The 25,819-nt window shown below is 45.3% G+C and overlaps 1 protein-coding gene across 4 annotated transcripts in view; it reads right to left on the bottom strand.

The window, feature by feature from the left end:
- LOC119961788 (E3 ubiquitin-protein ligase HECW2-like) overlaps positions 1-25,819 on the bottom strand; it is a 514,237-nt gene that overhangs the window by 115,033 nt on the left and 373,385 nt on the right. For all 4 annotated transcript variants that reach the window (XM_038789112.1, XM_038789113.1, XM_038789110.1 and 1 more), the window contains exons 14-17: positions 22,474-22,659; positions 20,413-20,547; positions 19,896-19,998; positions 11,075-11,171 (exon numbers count right to left, since the gene is read on the bottom strand). In XM_038789112.1, coding sequence (XP_038645040.1) covers positions 11,075-11,171; positions 19,896-19,998; positions 20,413-20,547; positions 22,474-22,659 — 521 coding nt within the window. The remainder of the gene's footprint in view (positions 1-11,074; positions 11,172-19,895; positions 19,999-20,412; positions 20,548-22,473; positions 22,660-25,819) is intronic.

Here is a 25,819-nt window from a genome sequence, read left to right as displayed (position 1 = left end):
AGTTCCCTCCACTCGAGCTCATGGGCAGGGAGCCACTGGAAGTCTGTTGTCTTTCAGACCAGGTTCCTGTGAGCCGTGGTTGCGAGGCGAGGTTGGGAATAAACTTTCCTCGGAAATTTACCATGCCCAAGAACCGGAGGACCGCTTTCTTGTCCTTGGGCGTTTTCATGGATGTGATAGCAGCAATCTTGCCCTCATCCAGCCGCACACCCAAATGCGAAATATGGTCACCCAGGAATTTAATGTCCGACTGGCCGAAAGAGCATTTGGCTCTATTGAGGCGGAGGCCATGCTCGTGTATGCGCTTGAAGACGCGCTTGAGGCGGCTGATGTGCTCCTGCGGGGTGGTGGACCAGATTATTATGTCATCAACGTAGACACGGACACCTTCGATTCCCTCCATCATCTGTTCCATTAGTCTGTGAAATACTTCGGACACCGAGATGGTGGCAAATGGCATTCGGTTGTCGCAGTATCTGCCAAAGGGCGTATTGAATGTGCGCAGCTTTCTGCTCGATTCATCCAGCTGGATTTGCCAGAAGCCTTTTGAGGCGTCGAGTGTTGTGAAGAGTTTGGCGTGGGCCATTTCACACGTGAGTTCCTCACGTTTGGGAATCGGGTAGTGCTCCCGCATGATATTCCGATTAAGATCCTTAGGATCTATGCAGATCCTTAGCTCACCGGACGTTTTTTTCACTCAGACCATGGAACTCACCCAGTCGGTCGGTTCCGTGACCCTGGAGATGACCCCTTGGTGCTGGAGGTCCTGGAGCTGTTGCTTGAGGCGGTCCTTAAGGGGCGCTAGGACCCTGCGAGGTGCGTGTACCACAGGCGTGGCGTTTGGCTTGAGTAGAATCTTGTATGTATACGGGAGTGTGCCCATGCCCTCGAAGACGTTGTAGTACTGTTGGATAATGGAGTCGAATTGCGCCCTGAAGTCAGTGTCAGGAGAGGCAGACACGTCGCTGGGAGAGAGAGAGTGAACTCTCTGCACCAAGTTCAGCAGCTTACATGCCTACGCACCAAGCAAGGAGGCTTTCGAGGCGGCAACGATCTCGATGGACAGTACAGCTTTGTGAGCACGGTGCGTCACCTCGAGTTGGCAGGAGCCACTGGCAGCGATGGCATTTCCGCTATAATCAAGCAGTTGGCATGCAGATGGCAGGATAGCAGGCTGGACACGAAGGCTGCGAAGGTCAGACGATGCAATGAGATTGGCGGAGGGGCAGTGTCCAGGCGGAAACTGACTGGGGACCGGCTGACCGCAAGGGTGGCACACCACTCATCATCCGGATCAACGCTGTGTATCGGAATGGATTTGGTGCTGCGCTTAGGAGACATCCTGTGCCTGGTTATGATGCAGACTTGGAAAGGGGCTTGCAGGTCATCGATGTCAAAGTCGGAGGACAGGTCTGGGACAGGCTCATTGATTGTGGGCTGAATGGCCCGGACATCCCTGCGAGCCTGGCTGGATCTTTGGAAACTAGCAGGCTGAGGTGACCTGCATAAAGCAGCACAGTGGCCAAGTTTGCCACACTGCAAACATCGTCAGGTCTTTGCGGGACAAAGCCGCTTTAAGTGGGCGGAGCCACAGTTGCCGCACGTCGTTGCGTCGGCACGTTCGTTACGCCACCGCGCATGCGCGGTACGATCCAGCATGGTGCGCGCCTGCGCAGTAGATTGCTACAGATGGGGGACATCTTAGTTAGCCTGAAGTGTGGTCTCAATTGGGCCATGCTCTCAATGTGGCCGCTACCACCGGACTCATTGTGTACCTTGCGGAGGGGGATGGGAGTGCATGTGCAGGGCTGACAACCTGCACCAGCCGCGCAGTAATACATGGTGCCGGCTGTGCTCAAACCCTAACCCGCCAACCGCGACCCCACAGCTTGGCCACCCCACACCAGATCCCCCTGCCCTTGCAGATGCCCTCCTGGCCAGCGGCACAGATCCCGGACGAGTGTGCACGCCAAGTTCTCGACCAGTGGGACCACACATAGCCCGGGCCGTCGCGAACTCAGCCTATCGGGGGCGGAGCATCGCAGGTGTGCTGCTTGATGACGCGCCAATGGCATTGAAACAGCAAACGACGCACATCATGATGGTGCTGGTATGGAGGGGCAGAGCATGGTGACCACCACCTGGAGGTACCCTCCCAGTCACTCACCATCCTGGGGCGGCATTCTCCCCTACCCGGCGTGACGGAGGGTCCCGGAGTAGGGGAGTGGCGCCAAGCACTCAGGGGTCGCGCCTCCCCAAAGGTGGGGAATTCTCCCCACCTTTGGGGGCCAGCCCCGCGCCGGAGCGGTTGCCACCAGAAGACCGGCGCAAAAAACCGGCGCCCCCGGCAGCGGGGCTGGCCGAAAGGCTTTCGCCGGTCCGCGCACGCGCCGGCAGTGACGTCAGCGGCAGCTGGCCGCTGACGTCACTGCCGGCGCATGCGCGATGTGGGGTTCTCTTCCGCTTCCGCCATGGTGGAGGCCGTGGCGGAAGCGGAAGAAAATAGTGCAGCCAGGGCACTGGCCCGGACTCTGAGCGGAGGGCCCCGATCGCGGGCCAGGCCACTGTGGGGGCATCCCCCGGGGTTCGATCGCCCCCCCACCCCCCCAGGACCCCGGGGGCCTGCTCGCGCCGCTGAGCCCGCCGTTCCAGAGGTGGTTTAAACCTCGGCAGCGGGAGCGGCCTCCCAGCGGCGGGACTTCGGCCCATCCGGGCCGGAGAATCACCGCAGGGGCCTCTCCGATCGGAGTGGCGAGATTCCTGCCCCCGCCACTTCCCGGGTGGCGGAGAATCTCTGCCACGGCGGGGGCGGGATTTTAGGCGCCCCCAGGCGATTCTCCGACCCTGCTGGGGGTCGGAGAATTTTGCCCCTGATTGGGAAATATATCACCGTTCCTTCACTGCCGCTCAATCAAAATCCTGGAATTCTCTCCCTAATAGCACTGTGGTTGTACCTACACCTCAGGGACTGCAGGAGTTCAAGAAAGCAGCTCACCAAAGATGTGCAGGTTAGGTGAATTGACCATGAACAATGCACAGGATTATGGGTTACAGAGAGAGAGGGGGATGTAGGCCTTGGTTGAGTGCTCTTTTGGAAGGTCGGTGCAGACTCGATGAGCTGAATGATCTCCTTCTGCGCTGTAGGAATTCTCTGGATTCTGAAGAGCAACTAAGGATGGGCAATAAATGCTGGCCTAGCCAGCAACACCCACATCCCATAAAATGAATTTTAAAAGAATTTCCATATGTTACAGCTTCCCAGAATATAGGTATTATACGTCTGTTTGTCTTTCATCCTTCCTGTTCTGAGGGTTGCCTGTGCTATGAACAAATTTTCTTCGCTCATTTCTATTCTGCACTCCTCTCTCTGCAGGCCCTATAGAGAGGTCAGTCCACATTTATCCATCCTTGCCATCTTGGGTCGTCCTTGTACATGTTTTCCAGGTGTTTTGCATGAACTCTATCACTGCCTCAAAGAAATTCCTCTAACACCAACTTTCTCATGTAGCCACTCGTTTGCCCGCTTTGCCGTCCATGTCACGTAATATCAATCTGAGTCCTTACATTTCATTTTGTCCATTCTGACCTTCAGTATCACCATTGGCAAATGATGTGCCAGTGTCAAAGCCTGCTGCTAGATTATATATTTGTATAATATGTCATATAAAAATATATCAATGACAACATATATTTTATATTTTAAAAATCAAAATATATTTCCTCTCATGGTTGTTTGAAGCACATGAAGAGCGAGAGAGGTAAGACAGCTGGGACATTGAAAAGAGCGCGAGAGGAGAGACAGCAGGGACATTGAAAAGAGCGCGAGAGGTAAGACAGCAGGGACATTGAAAAGAGCGCGAGAGGAGAGACAGCAGGGACATTGAAAAGAGTGCGAGAGGAGAGACAGCAGGGACATTGAAAAGAGCGCGAGAGGAGAGACAGCCAGGACATTGAAAACAGCGCGAGAGGAGAGACAGCAGGGACATTGAAAAGAGCGCGAGAGGTAAGACAGCTGGGACATTGAAAAGTGCGCGAGAGGAGAGACAGCAGGGACATTGAAAAGAGCGAGAGAGGTAAGACAGCTGGGACATTGAAAAGAGCGCGAGAGGAGAGACAGCAGGGACATTGAAAAGAGCGAGAGAGGTAAGACAGCTGGGACATTGAAAAGAGCGCGAGAGGAGAGACAGCAGGGACATTGAAAAGAGCGAGAGAGGTAAGACAGCTGGGACATTGAAAAGAGCGCGAGAGGAGAGACAGCAGGGACATTGAAAAGAGCGCGAGAGGTAAGACAGCTGGGACATTGAAAAGATAAGAGCGGCGGGGTGCCAGTGGGAGCAAAGATAATATAAGGCGGGAACCGGAAGTACGACCCGCGGACTTCTGGGAAGGATTTTCTCCTAGCCAATAAATTCTGGTGGAGAGGATACCCGAGACACTACACGTGTAGTGTCTCCCACCCGCCCTCCTCCTCTAACCTAATAATAAGACCCATTGGTGTGAGCAGGTAAGTGCTATATTATATTATTATTTTTTTATTTTTTATTTTTTATTTGTTTTATATTTGTTTACCAGAACTTGGTTGAAATTAAGTGGTATGGCAGGGAAGGTAGTGCAATGTTCCTCCTGCAGGATGTTTGAGGTGAGGGATGCCGTTAGTGTCCCTGCTGATTTTACCTGCAGGAAGTGCAGCCAGCTCCAGCTCCTACAAGACCGAGTTATGGTACTGGAGCTGGAGTTGGATGAACTTCGGATCATTCGGGAGGCAGAGGTGGTCATAGATAGGAGCTTCAGGGAAGTAGTTACACCAAAGACTGGAGATAGATGGGTAACTGTAAGAGGGACTGGGAAGAAGCAGTCAGTGCAGGGACCCCCTGCGGTCGTTCCCCTGAGTAACAAGTATACCGTTTTGGATACTTGTGGGGGGGACGACTTACCAGGGGTAAGCCATGGGGTGCAGGTCTCTAGCACGGAGTCTGTCCCTGTTGCTCAGAAGGGAAGGGGGGAGAGGAGCAGAGCATTAGTAATTGGGGACTCAATAGTCAGGGGCACAGATAGGAGATTTTGTGGGAGCGAGAGAGACTCACGTTTGGTATGTTGCCTCCCAGGTGCAAGGGTAAGTGATGTCTCGGATCGTGTTTTTCGGGTCCTTAAGGGGGAGGGGGAGCAGCCCCAAGTCGTAGTCCACATTGGCACTAACGACATAGGTAGGAAAGGGGACAAGGATGTCAGGCAGGCCTTTAGGGAGCTAGGATGGAAGCTCAGAGCGAGAACAAACAGAGTTGTTATCTCTGGGTTGTTGCCCGTGCCACGTGATAGTGAGACAAGGAATAGGGAGAGAGAGCAATTAAACACGTGGCTACAGGGATGGTGCAGGCGGGAGGGATTCAGATTTCTGGATAACTGGGGCTCTTTCTGGGGAAGGTGGGACCTCTATAGACAGGATGGTCTACATCTGAACCTAAGGGGCACCAATATCCTGGGGGGGAGATTTGTTAGTACTCTTTGGGGGGTTTAAACTAATTCAGCAGGGGCATGGGAACCTGGATTGTAGTTTTGGGGTGCGAGAGATTGAGAGTAGAGAGGTCAGGAGCACAGATTTGACTTCGCAGGAGGGTGCCAGTGTTCAGGTCAGTGGTTTGAAGTGTGTCTATTTCAATGCCAGGAGTATACGAAATAAGGTAGGGGAATTGGCAGCATGGGTTGGTACCTGGGACTTCGATGTTGTGGCCATTTCAGAGACATGGATAGAGGAGGGACAGGAATGGTTGTTGCAGGTTCCGGGGTTTAGGTGTTTTAGTAAAGTCAGAGAAGGGGGCAAAAGAGGGGGAGGTGTGGCGCTGCTAGTCAAGGACAGTATTACGGTGGCAGAAAGGATGCAAGATGGGGACTCTTCTTCCGAGGTAGTATGGGCTGAGGTTAGAAACAGGAAAGGAGAGGTCACCCTGCTGGGAGTTTTCTATAGGCCACCTAATAGTTCTAGAGATGTAGAGGAAAGGATGGCGAAGATGATTCTGGAAAAGAGCGAAAGTAACAGGGTAGTTGTTATGGGAGACTTTAACTTTCCTAATATTGACTGGAAAAGATATAGTTCGAGTACATTGGATGGGTCGTTCTTTGTACAATGTGTGCAGGAGGGTTTTCTGACACAATATGTTGACAGGCCAACAAGAGGTGAGGCCACTTTGGATTTGGTTTTGGGTAATGAACCAGGCCAGGTGTTAGATCTGGAGGTAGGTGAACACTTTGGAGACAGTGACCACAATTCGGTGACCTTTACATTAGTGATGGAAAGGGATAAGTATACCCCGCAGGGCAAGAGTTATAGCTGGGGGAAGGGCAATTATGATGCCATTAGACATGAATTAGGATGTGTAGGTTGGAGAAGTAGGCTGCAAGGGTTGGGCACACTGGATATGTGGAGCTTGTTCAAGGAACAGCTATTGCGTGTTCTTGATCAGTACGTACCAGTCAGACAGGGAGGAAAGGGTAGAGCGAGGGAACCGTGGTTTACCAAAGAAGTGGAATCTCTTGTTAAGAGGAAAAAGGAGGCCTATGTGAAGATGAGGCGTGAAGTTTCAGTTGGGGCGCTTAATAGTTACAGGGAAGCGAGGAAGGATCTAAAGAGAGAGCTAAGACGAGCAAGGAGGGGACACGAGAAGTCTTTGGCAGGTAGGATCAAGGAAAACCCAAAAGCTTTCTATAGGTATGTCAGGAATAAAAGAATGACTAGGGTAAGAGTAGGGCCAGTCAAGGACAGTGGTGGGAAGTTGTGTGTGGAGGCTGAGGAGATAAGCAAGATACTAAATGAATACTTTTTGTCAGTATTCACTCAGGAAAAAGATAATATTGTGGAGGAGAATGCTGAGACCCAGGCTATTAGAATAGATGGCATTGAGGTGCGTAGGGAAGAAGTGTTGGCAATTCTGGACAAGGTGAAAATAGATAAGTCCCCGGGGCCTGATGGGATTTATCCTAGGATTCTCTGGGAAGCCAGGGAAGGGATTGCTGAGCCTTTGGCTTTGATTTTTAGGTCATCATTGGCTACAGGAATAGTGCCAGAGGACTGGAGGATAGCAAATGTGGTCCCTTTGTTCAAGAAGGGGAGTAGAGATAACCCTGGTAACTATAGGCCGGTGAGCCTAACGTCTGTGGTGGGTAAGGTCTTGGAGAGGATTATAAAAGATACGATTTATAATCATCTAGATAGGAATAATATGATTAGGGATAGTCAGCATGGTTTTGTGAAGGGTAGGTCATGCCTCACAAACCTTATCGAGTTCTTTGAGAAGGTGACTGAACAGGTGGACGAGGGTAAAGCAGTTGATGTGGTGTATATGGATTTCAGTAAAGCGTTTGATAAGGTTCCCCACGGTCGGCTATTGCAGAAAATACGGAGGCTGGGGATTGAGGGTGATTTAGAGATGTGGATCAGAAATTGGCTAGTTGAAAGAAGACAGAGAGTGGTGGTTGATGGGAAATGTTCAGAATGGAGTTCAGTTACGAGTGGCGTACCACAAGGATCTGTTCTGGGGCCGTTGCTGTTTGTCATTTTTATAAATGACCTAGAGGAGGGCGCAGAAGGATGGGTAAGTAAATTTGCAGACGACACTAAAGTCGGTGGAGTTGTAGACAGTGCGGAAGGATGTTGCAGGTTACAGAGGGACATAGATAAGCTGCAAAGCTGGGCTGAGAGGTGGCAAATGGAGTTTAATGTGGAGAAGTGTGAGGTGATTCACTTTGGAAAGAATAACAGGAATGCGGAATATTTGGCTAATGGTAAAATTCTTGGTAGTGTGGATGAGCAGAGGGATCTCGGTGTCCATGTACATAGATCCCTGAAAGTTGCCACCCAGGTTGATAGGGTTGTGAAGAAGGCCTATGGTGTCATGGCCTTTATTGGTAGAGGGATTGAGTTCCGGAGCCATGAGGTCATGTTGCAGTTGTACAAAACTCTAGTACGGCCGCATTTGGAGTATTGCGTACAGTTCTGGTCGCCTCATTATAGGAAGGACGTGGATGCTTTGGAACGGGTACAGAGGAGATTTACCAGGATGTTGCCTGGTATGGAGGGAAAATCTTATGAGGAAAGGCTGATGGACTTGAGGTTGTTTTCGTTAGAGAGAAGAAGGTTAAGAGGTGACCTAATAGAGGCATACAAAATGATCAGAGGGTTAGATAGGGTGGACAGCGAGAGCCTTCTCCCGCGGATGGAGATGGCTAGCACGAGGGGACATAGCCTTAAACTGAGGGGTAATAGATATAGGACAGAGGTCAGAGGTGGGTTTTTTACGCAAAGAGTGGTGAGGCCGTGGAATGCCCTACCTGCAACAGTAGTGAACTCACCAACATTGAGGGCATTTAAAAGTTTATTGGATAAGCATATGGATGATAAGGGCATAGTGTAGGTTAGATGGCCTTTCGTTTTTTTTCCATGTCGGTGCAACATTGAGGGCCGAAGGGCCTGTACTGCGCTGTATCGTTCTATATACATTTTCGCTACCATGTTACAACTGAAAATATTATGAAAGAACATAGAACATAGAACATAGAACAGTACAGCACAGAACAGGCCCTTCGGCCCTCAATGTTGTGCCGAGCCATGATCACCCTACTCAAACCCACGTATCCACCCTATACCCGTAACCCAACAACCCCCCCCTTAACCTTACTTTTTATTAGGACACTACGGGCAATTTAGCATGGCCAGTTTGAAATGATACTTTTCATAATAAAAGACAGACATTAAATTTTACGTTATGCTAAAGGGCAATTAGGCATGGGCAATACATGCTAGCCTAACCAATAACGTCCATACCCCATGAATGAAAAGAAATACCAGCCACTCTACAAATGGAAAAACCATTACTAGAGCTTCGCACTATTAAACAGATAGCCAGCAATAAAGAGTCAAAGGGCAAACTAGAAGCAAAACAAGTTAATTACATTTGAGTCAGGGAATTACAATACTTCCACACCAAACTCAAACATGGGTCTCCAAGTTTGATAAAATGCCGAGGATTTAGTAGAGGCCCAGATGGACAACAGTTAACGCAAATTACTCAGGCAGAATATAACACTGTAACGTGAGAGAGACAGAAAGAGAGAAAAAAACATGTAGTGCGAGAAAGAATGAGAGGAGATAGAGAAAGAGCAAAAGAGGAAAAAAAAACATGTAGCCTGAGTGAGAGAGGAAAAAACATGTTGTGAGAGAGAAAAAAAAGCGGGGTGGGGGGGGGGGGGTGGCAGAGAATTTTGGAAATCTCATTTTAGATATATTCTTTGTATCGCAATCCATTCCACATATTTTAGAATATTCAATTCCAGCTTTAATTAAGCAGAAGCATGTCTGATGTTCTTAACTTATTACAGTTAAATGTCATGATTGAAGAATATTTTGCTGCAGATTTCCAGGGCAACCTGACAATTATGGCGGAAAATCTTAAACCCGGCTATTGAAAATACTTCTGAAAGTTATCTTTCACACTTACACAATAAAAGGAATATACTCCAGGTTGTACAAGACATCAAAAAATGGTGTTTTAACATTGATTGAAACAAGCCAAATCCCTAAATGTGTGCTTGCATCTTTCATCATGAATAGTAATTTGTTAAGATGTATTGGTTTGGAGTGGGCGCCATCCAAACCCACGTTGCCTTGATTATCAAATTCAGAATTCATACTGGGTGGCAGGCCAACATCACTCAATTGCAACCCTCCCAATGGAAGGTGCAGGTGGAATTTGTAAGGCACAGGCACAATATCCAGCAGCCTGTGAGAACATAACTGCTCTGTTTGACTTAATGGTAAGTGTTATGGTTGCTATTGGTCTTAAAATATTTTTGAGCAATTAAAGCAGATTTGACAAAATGTTTTTAGACAGCGCTCTTAATGATACAGAGCTGCTTTTGTGTAGTATTTCACAATTTGCTGATGGCACCAAGTTGTGTTGGCACATGAAGAGGACATTTGAAATGGAAATATGAAATGTGCCTATAAAGAAGGGAGTAATTAATCACAAATTCATTTAAAATATCCAAGGGAGTTATAAACATTGTTGCATCTCAAGGACATCTGAGGATAAAAATAAAAAAGGTTATTCTATTATTGCCCAGATTACTCAAGAAGTCATGGTTAGGTTATTATAAGCAAAGTTAGCCAATCTTCAAAAGGACAAGGATGGCTGAATGACTATATGATCAACTTTTAAAAAGCTGAGGGAAAGATGAAGGTGTTGCAAGCAAGCTTGCAGAGAATGAAAGGATGCAAGCAAAAAATGTAACAAGGGTTAGACATGACTCAAGATTGGAAGGAATTCTTTCCAAGATTTTTTATATCGAGAAACTCAAGTAAAATAATGGTTATGACTATAGTTATAAAATAATAATGAACGCAGTTAATAGTCTGCCGATTAACACTTTTTAAAAGTGGTTGGAGACTCTGGTTAAGAATAGGACTGAAGTTAAGAATAAATTGAAATAATCAAATGCTGTACAGGACACAATTCTTCATGAGACAAGGGCTGGAATTCTTCAGCCATTAGGTTTCTCTGTTCCCGGGTAGCTTCAATGGGAAATCTCATTGACAAGCGGTGGGACTAGGGAATCCTGCTGCCAGCGAATGGCGCATCGCAGAGAAACACGGGGCTGGGGGAACGGGGAACCCCACCCAATAGATATGTCAAGGAAAGCAACTCGTCAAGGTTGACTAATGTATTTATTAATAATAAGGTAACACAGATATTTTCATTTTTGCTCATTAATCTTCTGAGATGAGAGTATGAGGACAAACCTTGTAAAACGTTTCCTGAGGAAATGCATTGCATGGATTCCGGAAGTGACAGTGTTGTGTTTGTTTCGTGGAAAGAAAGAGTTTGATAGGCCCGATGACTTTCATTCCCTTTTATGTCCTAAGTTTTTAACAGTAAGTCTCAGGTAACTTTGAGCATTTACTCTGAAGAATTCCTACTAAACATTGCAACATAGATTTAGGGTCTAAAATATCAGGGGTAACTGTACAGAACAAATGTACAGCATCACATAACCAGCACCACCACTTGGACAATCAATGGATTACCTGAGTGAGTGATTCCTGATAAGGTCTGGCTGGCGCTCTTGAAGAATTTCAAAGATGTTTGGTTGACGCAGAAATGCTACAATTTTATCATTGTAAGCTGAAAACAACAGAACATCTCGTCAGGATAGGGATTATAAAAAGGAGAATGCTGAACTAATCTGTACATTGGGGCTGTAAAAACGATCAAACAATTATAGATTGATTTACACGATCTACTTAAAAGTAAAAACTACAACTTTTATTGAAACATGATGTCTAAGACATGTTAGCAAAAGTTAAGAAAGATTAAAGTAATGTTGGATGCTCTCCCTCCCTCTCATTGAATGTCTGTTCCTGTCCAGAAAAGATTTTCTCAGTAAAAGGGAGGTAGGCTTTCACTGGCAGGAGAGAATCCCGGCATTATCTTCCCTTGATTTTCCCTCCATGAAAAAAGTATTTCCCTTGATGTCCTGGTCAATATCTGGAATTTACCATACGGGAGTGATAGATACAAACTCCTGTCCTTCTCTTCAGATTTGCAGACTACAACCCCATACTTAAAATATTGAGGGTGCAGTATGTACGGTATACCGAGCAAGTCCATGCATCTGATAGCACACGTACTACGTAGTTAATGGATTACTTACATTTGCTCACATCCAATGACACAAGCTATGCAGCAACAAAATAGTTATCATCTCATTTTATAACTGGTTTCATGCAACAATAATGAAAGAGATTATGCTTCATTATTAAACAGAAGTGCCTGCAAAGATGTCATAACTGTGAAGGTTTTGGAGCAGGCTGCTCCAGCATGCAACCAGTGAAATAAACACGTCCTCTTTAATGACTAGCATTTGGATTGAGTAAGGCAAATGTTGTAAGCTTTTTTATACATTACTTATTCATCAAAAACAGCAAAAGTCTAAACAAATTCTAAAAGCAACTTAACAAAGTAATATTTTGGAATATATGTACTTAGGTGGACATATCTCCAATAAATTGTGATTTGCAAACTGAGCAGAGGGCAGCAGAGCAGAGCTACTGATCAGCTGTTCTGGGGAAATTTGCATACGTGCAGTGCGGTCAGCCTAAGTTGAAGGTGGTTTGTGGAGAGGCTGTTGGCAAGTGACAGTTAAACCCGAAACACTTCGTGAGTGTTTCCCACCCTACGGTGGTTGGGAAGCGGGAGCAGGGGCCTGTCGTGAAGGTGAGTGAGTGCCTTTAAATTTGCTTACCTTTCAGCGGGAGCAGGGTTTGAGGTAATATCAGGTAAGCTCTTCCTTTCTTTTTCTTTTTCTTGTTTTTTTTTAAAATCTAGAGGTGATGTCAGGGAAGGCAGTACAATGCTCCTCCTGCAGAATGTTTGAGGTGAGGGACGCCGTCAGTGTCCCTGCTGATTTCATCTGTGGGAAGTGCACCCAACTCCAGCTCCTCAAAAACCGTGTTAGGGACCTGGAGCTTGATCTGGATGAACTTCGGATCATTCGGGAGGCAGAGGGGGTCATAGATAGGAGCTTCAGGGAAGTAGTTACACCAAAGACTGGAGATAGATGGGTAACTGTAAGAGGGACTGGGAAGAAGCAGTCAGTGCAGGGACCCCCTGCGGTCGTTCCCCTGAGTAACAAGTATACCGTTTTGGATACTTGTGGGGGGGACGACTTACCAGGGGTAAGCCATGGGGCACGGGCCTCTGGCACGGAGTCTGTCCCTGTTGCTCAGAAGGGAAGGGGGGAAAGGAGTAGAACATTAGTAATTGGGGACTCAATAGTCAGGGGCACAGATAGGAGATTTTGTGGGAGCGAGAGAGTCTCACGTTTGGTATGTTGCCTCCCAGGTGCATGGGTACGTGATGTCTCGGATCGTGTTTTCCGGGTCCTTAAGGGGGAGGGGGAGCAGCCCCAAGTCGTAGTCCACATTGGCACTAACGACATAGGTAGGAAAGGGGACAAGGATGTCAGGGCGGCCTTTAGGGAGCTAGGATGGAAGCTCAGAGCGAGAACAAACAGAGTTGTTATCTCTGGGTTGTTGCCCGTGCCACGTGATAGTGAGATGAGGAATAGGAAGAGAGAGCAATTAAACACGTGGCTACAGGGATGGTGCAGGCGGGAGGGATTCAGATTTCTGGATAACTGGGGCTCTTTCTGGGGAAGGTGGGACCTCTATAGACAGGATGGTCTACATCTGAACCTGAGGGGCACCAATATCCTGGGGGGGAGATTTGTTAGTGCTCTTTGGGGGGGTTTAAACTAATTCAGCAGGGGCATGGGAACCTGGATTGTAGTTTTGGGGTACGGGAGATTGAGAGTATAGAGGTCAGGAGCACAGATTTGACTTCGCAGGAGGGTGCCAGTGTTCAGGTAGGTGGTTTGAAGTGTGTCTACTTCAATGCCAGGAGTATACGAAATAAGGTAGGGGAACTGGCAGCATGGGTTGGTACCTGGGACTTCGATGTTGTGGCCATTTCAGAGACATGGATAGAGCAGGGACAGGAATGGTTGTTGCAGGTTCCGGGGTTTAGGTGTTTTAGTAAGCTCAGAGAAGGGGGCAAAAGAGGGGGAGGTGTGGCGCTGCTAGTCAAGGACAGTATTACGGTGGCGGAAAGGATGCTAGATGGGGACTCTTCTTCTGAGGCAGTATGGGCTGAGGTTAGAAACAGGAAAGGAGAGGTCACCCTGTTGGGAGTTTTCTATAGGCCACCTAATAGTTCTAGGGATGTAGAGGAAAGGATGGCGAAGATGATTCTGGAAAAGAGCGAAAGTAACAGGGTAGTTGTTATGGGAGACTTTAACTTTCCAAATATTGACTGGAAAAGATATAGTTCGAGTACATTAGATGGGTCATTCTTTGTACAATGTGTGCAGGAGGGTTTCCTGACACAATATGTTGACAGGCCAACAAGAGGCGAGGCCACATTGGATTTGGTTTTGGGTAATGAACCAGGCCAGGTGTTAGATCTGGAGGTAGGTGAGCACTTTGGAAACAGTGACCACAATTCGGTGACCTTTACGTTAGTGATGGAAAGGGATAAGTATACCCCGCAGGGCAAGAGTTATAGCTGGGGGAAGGGCAATTATGATGCCATTAGACATGTCTTAGGGTGTGTTGGTTGGAGAAGTAGGCTGCAAGGGTTGGGCACACTGGATATGTGGAGCTTGTTCAAGGAACAGCTATTGCATGTTCTTGATAAGTACGTACCAGTCAGGCAGGGAGGAAGGGGTCGAGCGAGGGAACCGTGGTTTACCAAAGAAGTGGAATCTCTTGTTAAGAGGAAGAAGGAGGCCTATGTGAAGATGAGGCGTGAAGTTTCAGTTGGGGCGCTTGATAGTTACAAGGAAGCGAGGAAGGATCTAAAGAGAGAGCTGAGACGAGCAAGGAGGGGACATGAGAAGTCTTTGGCAGGTAGGATCAAGGAAAACCCAAAAGCTTTCTATAGGTATGTCAGGAATAAAAGAATGACTAGGGTAAGAGTAGGGCCAGTCAAGGACAGTGGTGGGAAGTTGTGTGTGGAGGCTGAGGAGATAAGCGAGATACTAAATGAATACTTTTCGTCAGTATTCACTCAAGAAAAAGATAATATTGTGGAGGAGAATGCTGAGACCCAGGCTATTAGAATAGACGGCATTGAGGTGCGTAGGGAAGAAGTGTTGGCAATTCTGGACAAGGTGAAAATAGATAAGTCCCCGGGGCCGGATGGGATTTATCCTAGGATTCTCTGGGAAGCCAGGGAAGAGATTGCTGAGCCTTTGGCTTTGATTTTTAGGTCATCATTGGCTACAGGAATAGTGCCAGAGGACTGGAGGATAACAAATGTGGTCCCTTTGTTCAAGAAGGGGAGTAGAGATAACCCCGGTAACTATAGGCCGGTGAGCCTAACGTCTGTGGTGGGTAAAGTCTTGGAGAGGATTATAAAAGATACGGTTTATAATCATCTAGATAGGAATAATATGATTAGGGACAGTCAGCATGGTTTTGTGAAGGGTAGGTCATGCCTCACAAACCTTATCGAGTTCTTTGAGAAGGTGACTGAACAGGTAGACGAGGGTAGAGCAGTTGATGTGGTGTATATGGATTTCAGTAAAGCGTTTGATAAGGTTCCCCACGGTCGGCTATTGCAGAAAATATGGAGGCTGGGGATTGAGGGTGATTTAGAGATGTGGATCAGAAATTGGCTAGTTGAAAGAAGACAAGAGAGTGGTAGTTGATGGGAAATGTTCAGAATGGAGTTCAGTTACGAGTGGCGTACCACAAGGATCTGTTCTGGGGCCGTTGCTGTTTGTCATTTTTATAAATGACCTAGAGGAGGGCGCAGAAGGATGGGTGAGTAAATTTGCAGACGACACTAAAGTCGGTGGAGTTGTAGACAGTGCGGAAGGATGTTGCAGGTTACAGAGGGACATAGATAAGCTGCAGAGCTGGGCTGAGAGGTGGCAAATGGAGTTTAATGTGGAGAAGTGTGAGGTGATTCACTTTGGAAAGAATAACAAAAATGCGGAATATTTGGCTAATGGTAAAATTCTTGGTAGTGTGGATGAGCAGAGGGATCTCGGTGTCCATGTACATAGATCCCTGAAAGTTGCCACCCAGGTTGATAGGGTTGTGAATAAGGCCTATGGTGTGTTGGCCTTTATTGGTAGAGGGATTGAGTTCCGGAGCCATGAGGTCATGTTGCAGTTGTACAAAACTCTAGTACGGCCGCATTTGGAGTATTGCGTACAGTTCTGGTCGCCTCATTATAGGAAGGACGTGGAAGCTTTGGAACGTGTGCAGAGGAGATTTACCAGGATGTTGCCTGGTATGGAGGGAAAATCTTATGAGGAAAGGCTGATGGACTTGAGGTTGTTTTCGTTAGAGAGAAGAAGGTTAAGAGGTGACTTAATAGAGGCATACAAAATGATCAGAGGGTTAGATAGGGTGGACAGCGAGAGCCTTCTCCCGCGGATGGAGGTGGCTAGCACGAGGGGACATAGCCTTAAATTGAGGGGTAATAGATATAGGACAGAGGTCAGAGGTGGGTTTTTTACGCAAAGAGTGGTGAGGCCGTGGAATGCCCTACCTGCAACAGTAGTGAACACGCCAACATTGAGGGCATTTAAAAATTTATTGGATAAGCATATGGATGATAAGGGCATAGTGTAGGTTAGATGGCCTTTAGATTTTTTCCATGTCGGTGCAACATCGAGGGCCGAAGGGCCTGTACTGCGCTGTATCGTTCTATGTTCTATGTTCTATGATCTTCAGCTTTTGATTTTGGAAGCCGGTACTCATTAGATTTTGTGGATACAACAGATACCAGGAAACTCCAGAATTAGTAATATCCTGCAACTCACTTGGGAGTGAGTAGCGTGGAGTCCAGCTCGATAGAGTACTGTTTCTACAGAGTGCTCAATTCAAGATTCAAAGTGAATGAGGGTGCAGTGAGGGAAGAAGTGTTATTCTGGTCTTTACCAAAACAAGGAGTGGTCTGAGAGTGGGGGCAAGGTGAGTATATAGGTGATTTCATTGCTTTAATGCAGCAGTTAAAACTAGGACATCGAAATATAAGTACGGTATTAAATTTATAATTTAACTAGTTACAATAGCTAATTAAATAATTGTTGAATAATATTTCAAAACTTGAAAATCTAATTAGTAAAATAAAATAGAGATAACAGGGTAAATGCTGTGTGACAACTCTCACTAGAGGAAGGATGAGGAAGGTATGGGAATCCACAAGGTAACACTGGTGGATCCTCAGCTCTTGCACTTGTACATTTGATTTGAGGTTCTTGTAGCTTGCAGCTCGGTATACTATACATACTGCACCCTCAATACTTTAAGTATGGGGTTATAGTCTGCAAATCAGAAGAGTAGGACAGGAGTTTGTGTGAAGGAGATTAGGGGCTGCACGGAGGATGAGTAAACTGAACACAGCCTCATGGTATAAGGGGCCATCAAGTGAGGCGAGCAAAAAGGAATGTAGAGACAAAATAGGTCCCTGGATAAATAGTGTTCTTGAGCAAGCTGCAATGTTAGAAATCAGCAAAGCATGATAAAAAAATAAAGAGGCAGAGATTAGAATATATACATAAACTAACAAAAAGTATAAAAATAGAGTATAAGAGATTCTCCAAATGTATAAAAAAGGAAGAGTAGTTAAAGTAAACTTTGGTCCCATAGTGGATGAGACTGGGGAATTAGTAATGGGAATAAAGAAAGGGCAAAGACCTTGAACAAGTATTTTATATCTGTCTCAAGAAGATACTAAATACATCTCAAAAATAATGGGACATCAAGAGGCAAAAGAGTGGGAGGAACTTAAAGCAATCATACTCACTAGAGAAAAATACTACAATGACTAATGGGACTAAAGGTTGACAAATCCCCTGGACCGGCCTGCATCTTAGGGTCTAAAAGAAGTGGCTGTAGGAATAGTGGATGTATTGATTATGACAATCAAACATTCCCCAGATTCTGGAAAGGTCCCATAGAATTGGATAACCACAAATGTTACACCCCTACCCAAATTGAAAAAAGGAGGGAGACAGAAAGCATATAGAATCATAGAATTTACAGTGCAGAAGGAGGCCATTTGGCCCATCGAGTCTGCATTGGTTCTTGGAAAGAGCACCCAAGCCCATACCTCCACCCTATAACCCAGTAATCCCACCTAATCATTTTGGACATGAAGGGCAATTTATCATGGCCAATCCACCTAAAATGCATATCTTTGGACCGTGGGAAGAAACCGGAGCACCCGGAGGAAACCCACGCAGACACGGGGAGAACGTGCAGATTCCACAAGGACAGTCACCCAAGCCGGGAATAGAACCTGGGAGCCAGGAGCTGAGAAACAACTGTGCTAACCACTGTGCTACCGTCCTGCCTACATAATTATAGGCCAGTCTAACATCTGACGTTGGGAAAATCCATTATTTAGGATGTAGTCACTTAACATTCAGAAAACCATAAAATAATCAAGCAGAGTGAACATGGTTTTATGAAAGAGAAATCATGTTTGACATATTTCTTTGAGGCTGTTACAAGGAGGATGGATAGAAGAGGAGCCAGCAGATGTGTGTATTTGGATTTCCAAAGGTCATTTGATAAGATATTGCATAAATGTTACATGATAAGATTTCATAGTGTTGGGGGTAATATATTAGCATAGATGGAGGATTGGCTAGCCAATAGGAAAGAGAGACCCAGTATAAATCGGTTAGTTTCAAGGTGGTATGCTGTAACTAGTGGGGTGCTGCAGTACTATTTACCATGTATACTCTGGATGAAGATACAGAGTACAATGTAGCCAATTTAATTATGATAGGTGGGAAAGCAAGTTTTGAGGATAACACATAAGAGTCTGTAAAGGAATATAGATAGTTTAAGTGACGGAGCAAAAATTTGGTAGATGGGGCAGAATGTGGGAAAATATGAGGCTATCCACTTCAATGAGAAGAATAGAAAAGCAAAATATTTAAATGGAGAGAGACTACAGAATGCTTCAGTACATAAGCGTTTGGGTGTCCTCGTACTTGAATCACAAAATGTTAGCATGCAGGTAAAGGAAGCCATTAGGAAGCCAAATGGAATGGGGCATAAAAATAGGGAACCCCTGCTATAACTCTCCAGGGCATTAGTGATACCACTTCTAGATAGTGCATACGGGTCTCCTTATTTAAGAATGGGCACCGTTACATTTGAGACAGTTCACTCGGCTGATTCCTGGAAGGAAGAAGTTGTCTTTTGAGGAAAGGTTGTGGAGGTGGAGCCTATGTTCATCGGAGTTTAGAGGATTTGAGAGGTGAATGAGCGGTTTCTGAAACCTAAAAGCTTCTGAGGGAGCCTGAGAGGGTAACAATGGAGAGGATATTTTCCCTCAACGGATAGTCTAGAATTAGGGGTCACATTTTCAGAATATGAGAGATGAGGAATAACTTCTTCTCTCAGATGGCCATTGATCTTTGGAATTCTCTTCCCCAGAGAGCAGTTGCGGATGAGCCACTGAATATATTCAAGGCGGAGTTAGACAGATTTTTGATCTTCAGGGAGTCAAGGGTAATCAAGGGTGCATGGGGGGTGCAAGCAGCAAAGTGGATTGAGGCCATGATCAGATCAGCCATGATCGTTTTGAATGACGGAGTAGGAATGAGGACCTGAATACTCTTGCTCATATTTCTTTAATTTTTGGGGCTCCATGTAAATGAATCAGAACAAATTCTCCTATTTCCCAATGAATCATAAACTAGTCAGTAGGGTTAATAGCTGATGAACAATATCCCTTTCATTTGCACACGAACTTTGAAGCAAAAAGAAACAGTTGAATAAAATTAGACAGATTGTGTAAAATAGCAAATTATTAAGGGCAAGACTGAAGTTGTTTTGTGAATCCACAAATTTAAAGCCATTTTATAACTGCTTTGACCATTTTATACATTGTTTGAGACGTTGCTGTAACCCCTCAGGCAACTTGCTGCCACCAGGTGGTGGGAAGCAGCAGCTGCTTGTGGATAACAGTTGTGTATCTGGAGAAAAATATAAACAAAATAAAAACATGCCAACCAATAATTGTCTCCATAGGCGAAGGTTTCATTCTGCTGCCACAAATATTTGCACACTAACAAGGAAGCCAATCTGGATATTATAGAATTCCTAAATATAAAGTGCTATAGTGTATAAAATCTAAATTGAATTAATAAAACCTTCACGTTCCGCTAAGTAGTATGATATAAGCTGTTGAGAAGCAGCTGGAATATGTTTCTTGCTTGAATACTTGAGGCTGAGGTCAGGCTCATTCCTGTAATACACCTTAAAACCATCAGCTGTACAACTTTGTACCATATAGGCAGAACGGTTAACTTACCCACTGGCATCTGGTCCTGATTGTGGTTTCGACTAATGGTGCCAAACGTGCTGGATGGTCTCGGAATAATTGGGGGGCCCGCATGACGAGAGTCATCTGCCACCTAGTAGAAATGATAAGCTATTTAGTGTTTGGGGAACAAGATGTCACATTCACATCAAACATTTGTGATGACCATTTCCACAATTAATTAGATTGGGTTGTAACCTCCGAGCTTCCTGGTGTTGTATTGGCCGGGGGGGGGGGGGGGGGGGGGGGGGGGGGGATTTGCTGGGCCGAAGGGCCTCTTCTGCACTGCAGTAGTCTGTGATTCTGTGAAAATAGAACTGAAGGGTCTCAGTTTACTTATTTCCTTTTATCAATCACCTTGCACCTTCATAAGTAAAATGAATTGTATTCTGATGATTTAAGTAACATTAGAACATACGTATGTAATTTCAGCAGTCATCTTGACACACTAACCTTAATGCTTTTTTTATTCATTTAAAAAAGCAAATCAATGGTTACTGGTACCTACCTCACCAGCACTGTGGCTGCGCTGCCGTTGCAAGTGCTGCCGATGAACTAATGCGATTGAGGGCCTAGCAGTTTGAAGAGGAAGTCGTGGGTCTATGAAAGTGGTGCTACGTGAATTGTGATCAACAAAAAAAGGCTGGAAAAGAACAAATGAAACCAACAACAGATTACAGAAAGCACTTGATATATAGAAATTGCTAGATTTAATCTTAAGTGTCACAATAGGGCATTCAGTTTTATGGGCTTTCAAACACAAGAACTTCATCATTATAAAATTGCATCTTCAAATTTAACTGAGTAACACTTGAGGTCCTTCCATATGTAATGGATTTTCAACAACCAACTTTAGCAATGATAATAATAAGAGAATACTCCCAAGTCAATCAAAATTCAGCCAAACACATGAAGCCTTCTCCATATCCAAAGAAGTTCTTCTGAGGTTGGAAACAAACAAAATTAAAAAGATTGGAAATGTGCATGAACAGCTGTAAGAAAGCTTTGTGCTATATTGTTAATATGCTCCGAAATACAAGTAGTTTCATTCAAAGTCCCAAATCAGTACATCAATACTCAATAAATCCTCGACAAACTAATTAATTTCCAGGTGTAATCTAAAGGCCCATCATTTAACTGTATCATAACCAAATCTTGATTGACAGATTTGATTATTTTAAGATTGATTATAACTCACCAAATAAACTTACAAACAGTAAAATCTAGTTATCTTAGACCATTTCACATTTCAACCTGTGTTGACCTTAGATTGTTGCACAGAGTGCTGCTAGAAAGTAGCTCGGCACTCAGCTGAGCACCAGTTTAGATCAAATGGTTCATGTAATTGATAGGGAGCAGCATATAGACCTCAGATTTCCTCGGCACAGCAGATTCAGACATTTTAGCACTTTGCGCTTGAACCACTGGAGAAGGTAAAGAATCTGTCCCTGAGCCAAGAAGGGATTAACGTTTGGTCGTAGAAAGGAAGGAGCAAGGAGTCCCCAGTTTTTTAATCAAATCATTAAACTTAATGGGAGGAAGGTTAAATTCTGAAAACTCAAGTGCAAATACACTTAAATTATTTGTAATAAAAAAGAATTGCCCAGGTTTTCATGCTTAGGTCGGGTGCACGAACGCAACCTAGGAAAAGAGACCCAGAAGGTCAATAGGGACATGCTGGAGTAATGGGGATATGATGGGCCATCGGGGTGGGCTGATGGGCATAGAATGGCATTAGGGGTTAGAGGGAACATAAAGGATAGATAGAGGTGCATAGCGTGGTAGAAATCAGACTACCAGCCCCCAAAGCGTGTGGAGGGGGGCTGTGCAGAACGTTCTGTGCACCAGCACATTGTTCTTTTATTAAGATAAATTCACCAAAGCAAAAGCTGCCCATCAGCCTGTCACCATGCCCACAACTATACCCACCCCATGTCCCCTCTATGCCAACCCATGCCATCACATGCCCCTCTAGCCAGCCCAAATGACCCCTTCATCACCCCAATGCCACCCTATGCACTTCTACCTACCCTTTACGGTCCCTCTTACCCTAATGCCATACCATGCCCATCCACCCATCCTGAACACCATTCATTCCCCAATGCCATGCCATGCCTCTCTAGTCATGCATGTAGACAATTCCAATATACTGAAATTCTTTCAGCCAATCTTGCATGAAAACGAATATTTCTATCAATCCAATTGCTCACATAATAGACACCCTACTATGATAATGTTTGGTTGTAAACTCATTCATGCAACACAAATCTTATAATGATGACCTTCACACTTATGTCAACAGACAGGGTGAAATATTAAGCACTGATTTTTTAAAACACTACACATCTTTAAGTTTAAAGCCCAGCAGAGTTAAATCCCTTCACAGCTTTGACAGTTGTGCTGAACTTTGACAGTTCTTTGACAGCTTTGACAGTTGATTTTTCTTTTTAAAAATTCTAGCTTAATCCGAAAATGCACATTGTCAAAAAGACACATTCATCATATACTGTCACCAAATTAGTATGTACACAGAGTCTGAATTTTTCTTCCATGTTGGGAACCTATTTACCTTTCCTTGATGATCATGCTTCATTTCCCAGCCTCTTGGGAGTTCCAGCTGTTTATTCGCAAATAAATTCAAGAATGACACCAGATCTCGATTATGCTGATAGCGCTCAAAGTTATGGGCGTCCCGCCTCACTTTGGTGATCATATGTTTCAAGCATGTATTGGTTGTAAACATTCGATAGGCACACTGACAAAAACAATTCAAAATTGACAAGAGTGATGACTACAATATGGGAAATTACCATCTCTCAGGCAACATAACGGTATGATTTAAGACATTGAGAAAGTGCTAAGTGCACTGGTGCAAAAAATAATGCAATTAAATCTCTTCAATATCCCCTCATATAATCACATTAAAACATTTCCTACAGTTCTAGTTCAACTCGAAATATAATACTACAGAGAGTATTTGATCATCTGTGCCCATATTTCCCTGATGTCCTTCAAACATGGTCTTACCCAAAGACCCCGTCCAGCTCCCATCTAAAGACATTTGAATCAATAGAGCATAAACCACGGTCATGGCAGTCTATTCAACCTTATTATTCTGCAAAGAAGTATCCCTAACTTGGGTTCAGCTTTTCACTTCTATCCCCACATTATGTGATTGCACCAAGTTATAGCATAATTCTCAATATCTACAATCCACAGCATCCTGTCTGTTGTAACCTGCACAGATCCATTAGGTAACCAATTGTCCCTACCCAATAGGATCTGTGTAGGTTATAACAATGTCCCTCTTTCAAGTTTTTTTGCAATAAAAATAAGTTCAATTGTTTGAACATCTCCCAAGAGCTGAAAATCTTAGATCAATGCCATTTCTGTTTATTTTACCTGAATCCTTAGAAATATATCAATACATTTGAATGTTCGATTTTCAAGATCCTTCACGGCCGTCCTGATAAATTGCAACCAGTTAAAATCATATGTTTTTAACAGATGCCCACAAGATATTTGTCAGGTCCTTTTAAAACATAATTGACATCCAAATCTTTTTCTACTTTTGGCATCCATCCATTGTGCGTACATTTCCTGTTTATTGCAGTAATGTGCATTATTTTGTATTGACCAATCCATCAGCCATTCTTTACCTCTCCCGTTTAATTTTCTGTGAATGGCACAATCATTCCTGCAACTAATTGGATGGTCACAAGGTTACTTGTCCTCAAAAACTTCTAGAGGTACTCTCTTCCATGTCACATGATAAAAGGTAGCGCACAGAAATCCTGTCATCCCAACATGGCTCTATTTATTTTCACCACTTTCTGATTTATTTTAAAGCTGTGAGATACTGAGGTCCTCATTATGCCATCTTCTTTAGAAGTTCCAATGTAACAAATATTTGTGGTCCTTCGTGGACTATGAGACAGCAGTGTAGTTGACAATGAGTAACCTCAACACTGGGCATAAGGGAGCCTTTGTAGAACATATGGAGTGGCTTCTTGTATAATCCACTGTATACATAAGGATTAGCAAACTAGTTGATTTTGGATGCACGGGCTTGGAAGTGCAAACCCTTTGTTCTATCTGTTCTCTCACGTGGGGTGGCCACAAGAACAGAGAGCTGCCACCTCCAGGGCACAGATGCTCACTTCTCTTTTTTAAATTTTCTAAATTTAGTGTACCCAATTAATGTTTTCCAATTAAGGGGCAATTTAGCGTGGCAAATCCACCTACCCTGCGCATCTTTGGGTTGTGGGGGCGAAACCCATGCAAAGACGGGGAGAATGTGCAAACTCCACACAGACAGTGACTCAGAGCTGGGATCGAACCTGGGGCCTTGGTGTCGTGAGGCAGCAGTGCTAACCACTGCACCACCATGCTGCCCTTGAGATGCCCACTTCTGAGCAGGAGGGTACATCAGAGGATACAGCGTTACATATTACCACACACCTTCCAGCAACTCAGGCTATCACAAATCATTGGGCATCCATTCGCATTTAAATTCAGGTCACAACCATATCCAACAAGAGAGAATCGAACCATCGCCCCTTGACATTCAATGGCATTTAGCATTACGGAATTCTCCATGATCGACATCGTGGAGGTTACCATGAGGCAGAAACTGAAATGGATCAGCCACATAAGTGCTGTGGCTACAAAAGCAGGCCAGATGCTAGGAATCCTGCAGTGTATCTCACCTCCTGACTCCCCAAAGCCTGCCCATCATCTACAGGGCACAAGTCAGAAGCATGTTGGAATACTCTCCCCTTGCCCTGCATGTGTGTAACTACAACACTAGAAGCATGACACCATCTAGGACAAAGCTTCCCACTTTATTGGCACCCTATCAACAAACATTTACTCCCTCTCCCACTGATGAATAGTGGCAGCCGTGTGTGCCATCTACAAGATGCACTACAGGAATTCACCAAGACCCCTTAGGCAGAACCTTCCAAAACTACGACCGCTACCATATAGAAGGACAAGGGCACCAAACATATGGGAACACCACCACCCGGAAGTCTCCCTCTGAGCCACATACCATCCTGATTTGGAAATATCTCACTGTTCCTGGTTCAGAATCCTGAAACTCCCTCCTAAGAGCACTTTGGGTGTACATGCGCCCACAGGGACTGCAGCGGCTCAGGAAGGTGACTCCCCACTCACCACCTTCTCAAGGGCAGTTAAGGATGGGCAATAAATGCTGGCCTAACTAGTCACGGCCACATCCCATAAATTAATTCAAAAATACAACAACCTGGAGAGAGTACCAGCTGATGGAGTCTGTGACAGCTGACCTCTGACCCGCGGAGGAGTGAGGGAAGCCAGGACAATATTGGCCTAAGGCTGATGACGGGCCTCTGTTCTCATTGGTAAGGTGGCAGATATCAGATGGACAGAGTGAGGTTCATAAAGATCTGGCTGAGATTCCACAGGGCATGCACAACCTGGCATAAACTGTGGAGGAGTCCATCCAGGACCTGAGTGCATTTCCCTCTTGCCTGTGTGAATGGTGTTCTCCACTGAGATGCTGCCGACTATCATGGGAAGTCAGAGACCAGTCAGTGGATGTCAGAGATATGTGCAAATCACAACGTCCATGGGTTCTATGTAGCAGCGGCAAGGAGAGAATGGGCAGAAGGCGCCTGGAGTCCCCACAAGGTCCTCAGAGGTACAAATATGCCTTTCAAGGAAGGAGGAACGGGTACCTTCTACATCTAGGGGCTCCCGCATGGCACTCTGCCAGTGACGCCAGACACCAGTGCTTCTGTCCATCTGCCAGTGACACTAGTGCCTCAAGTAGCTGCTTTGACAGTTGAGGCTACTGCACCTATTCAAATGCCTTTTCGCTTGCCAGAGTCCTCCAAGCCTTGGACAGTCAGGGGAAGGCTGCTAAAACGGGG

This window comes from Scyliorhinus canicula, chromosome 2, assembly GCF_902713615.1.
Source record: "Scyliorhinus canicula chromosome 2, sScyCan1.1, whole genome shotgun sequence".
Classification (NCBI taxonomy): Eukaryota; Metazoa; Chordata; class Chondrichthyes; order Carcharhiniformes; family Scyliorhinidae; genus Scyliorhinus; species Scyliorhinus canicula.
This window is presented reverse-complemented; position numbering and strand designations above follow the sequence as displayed.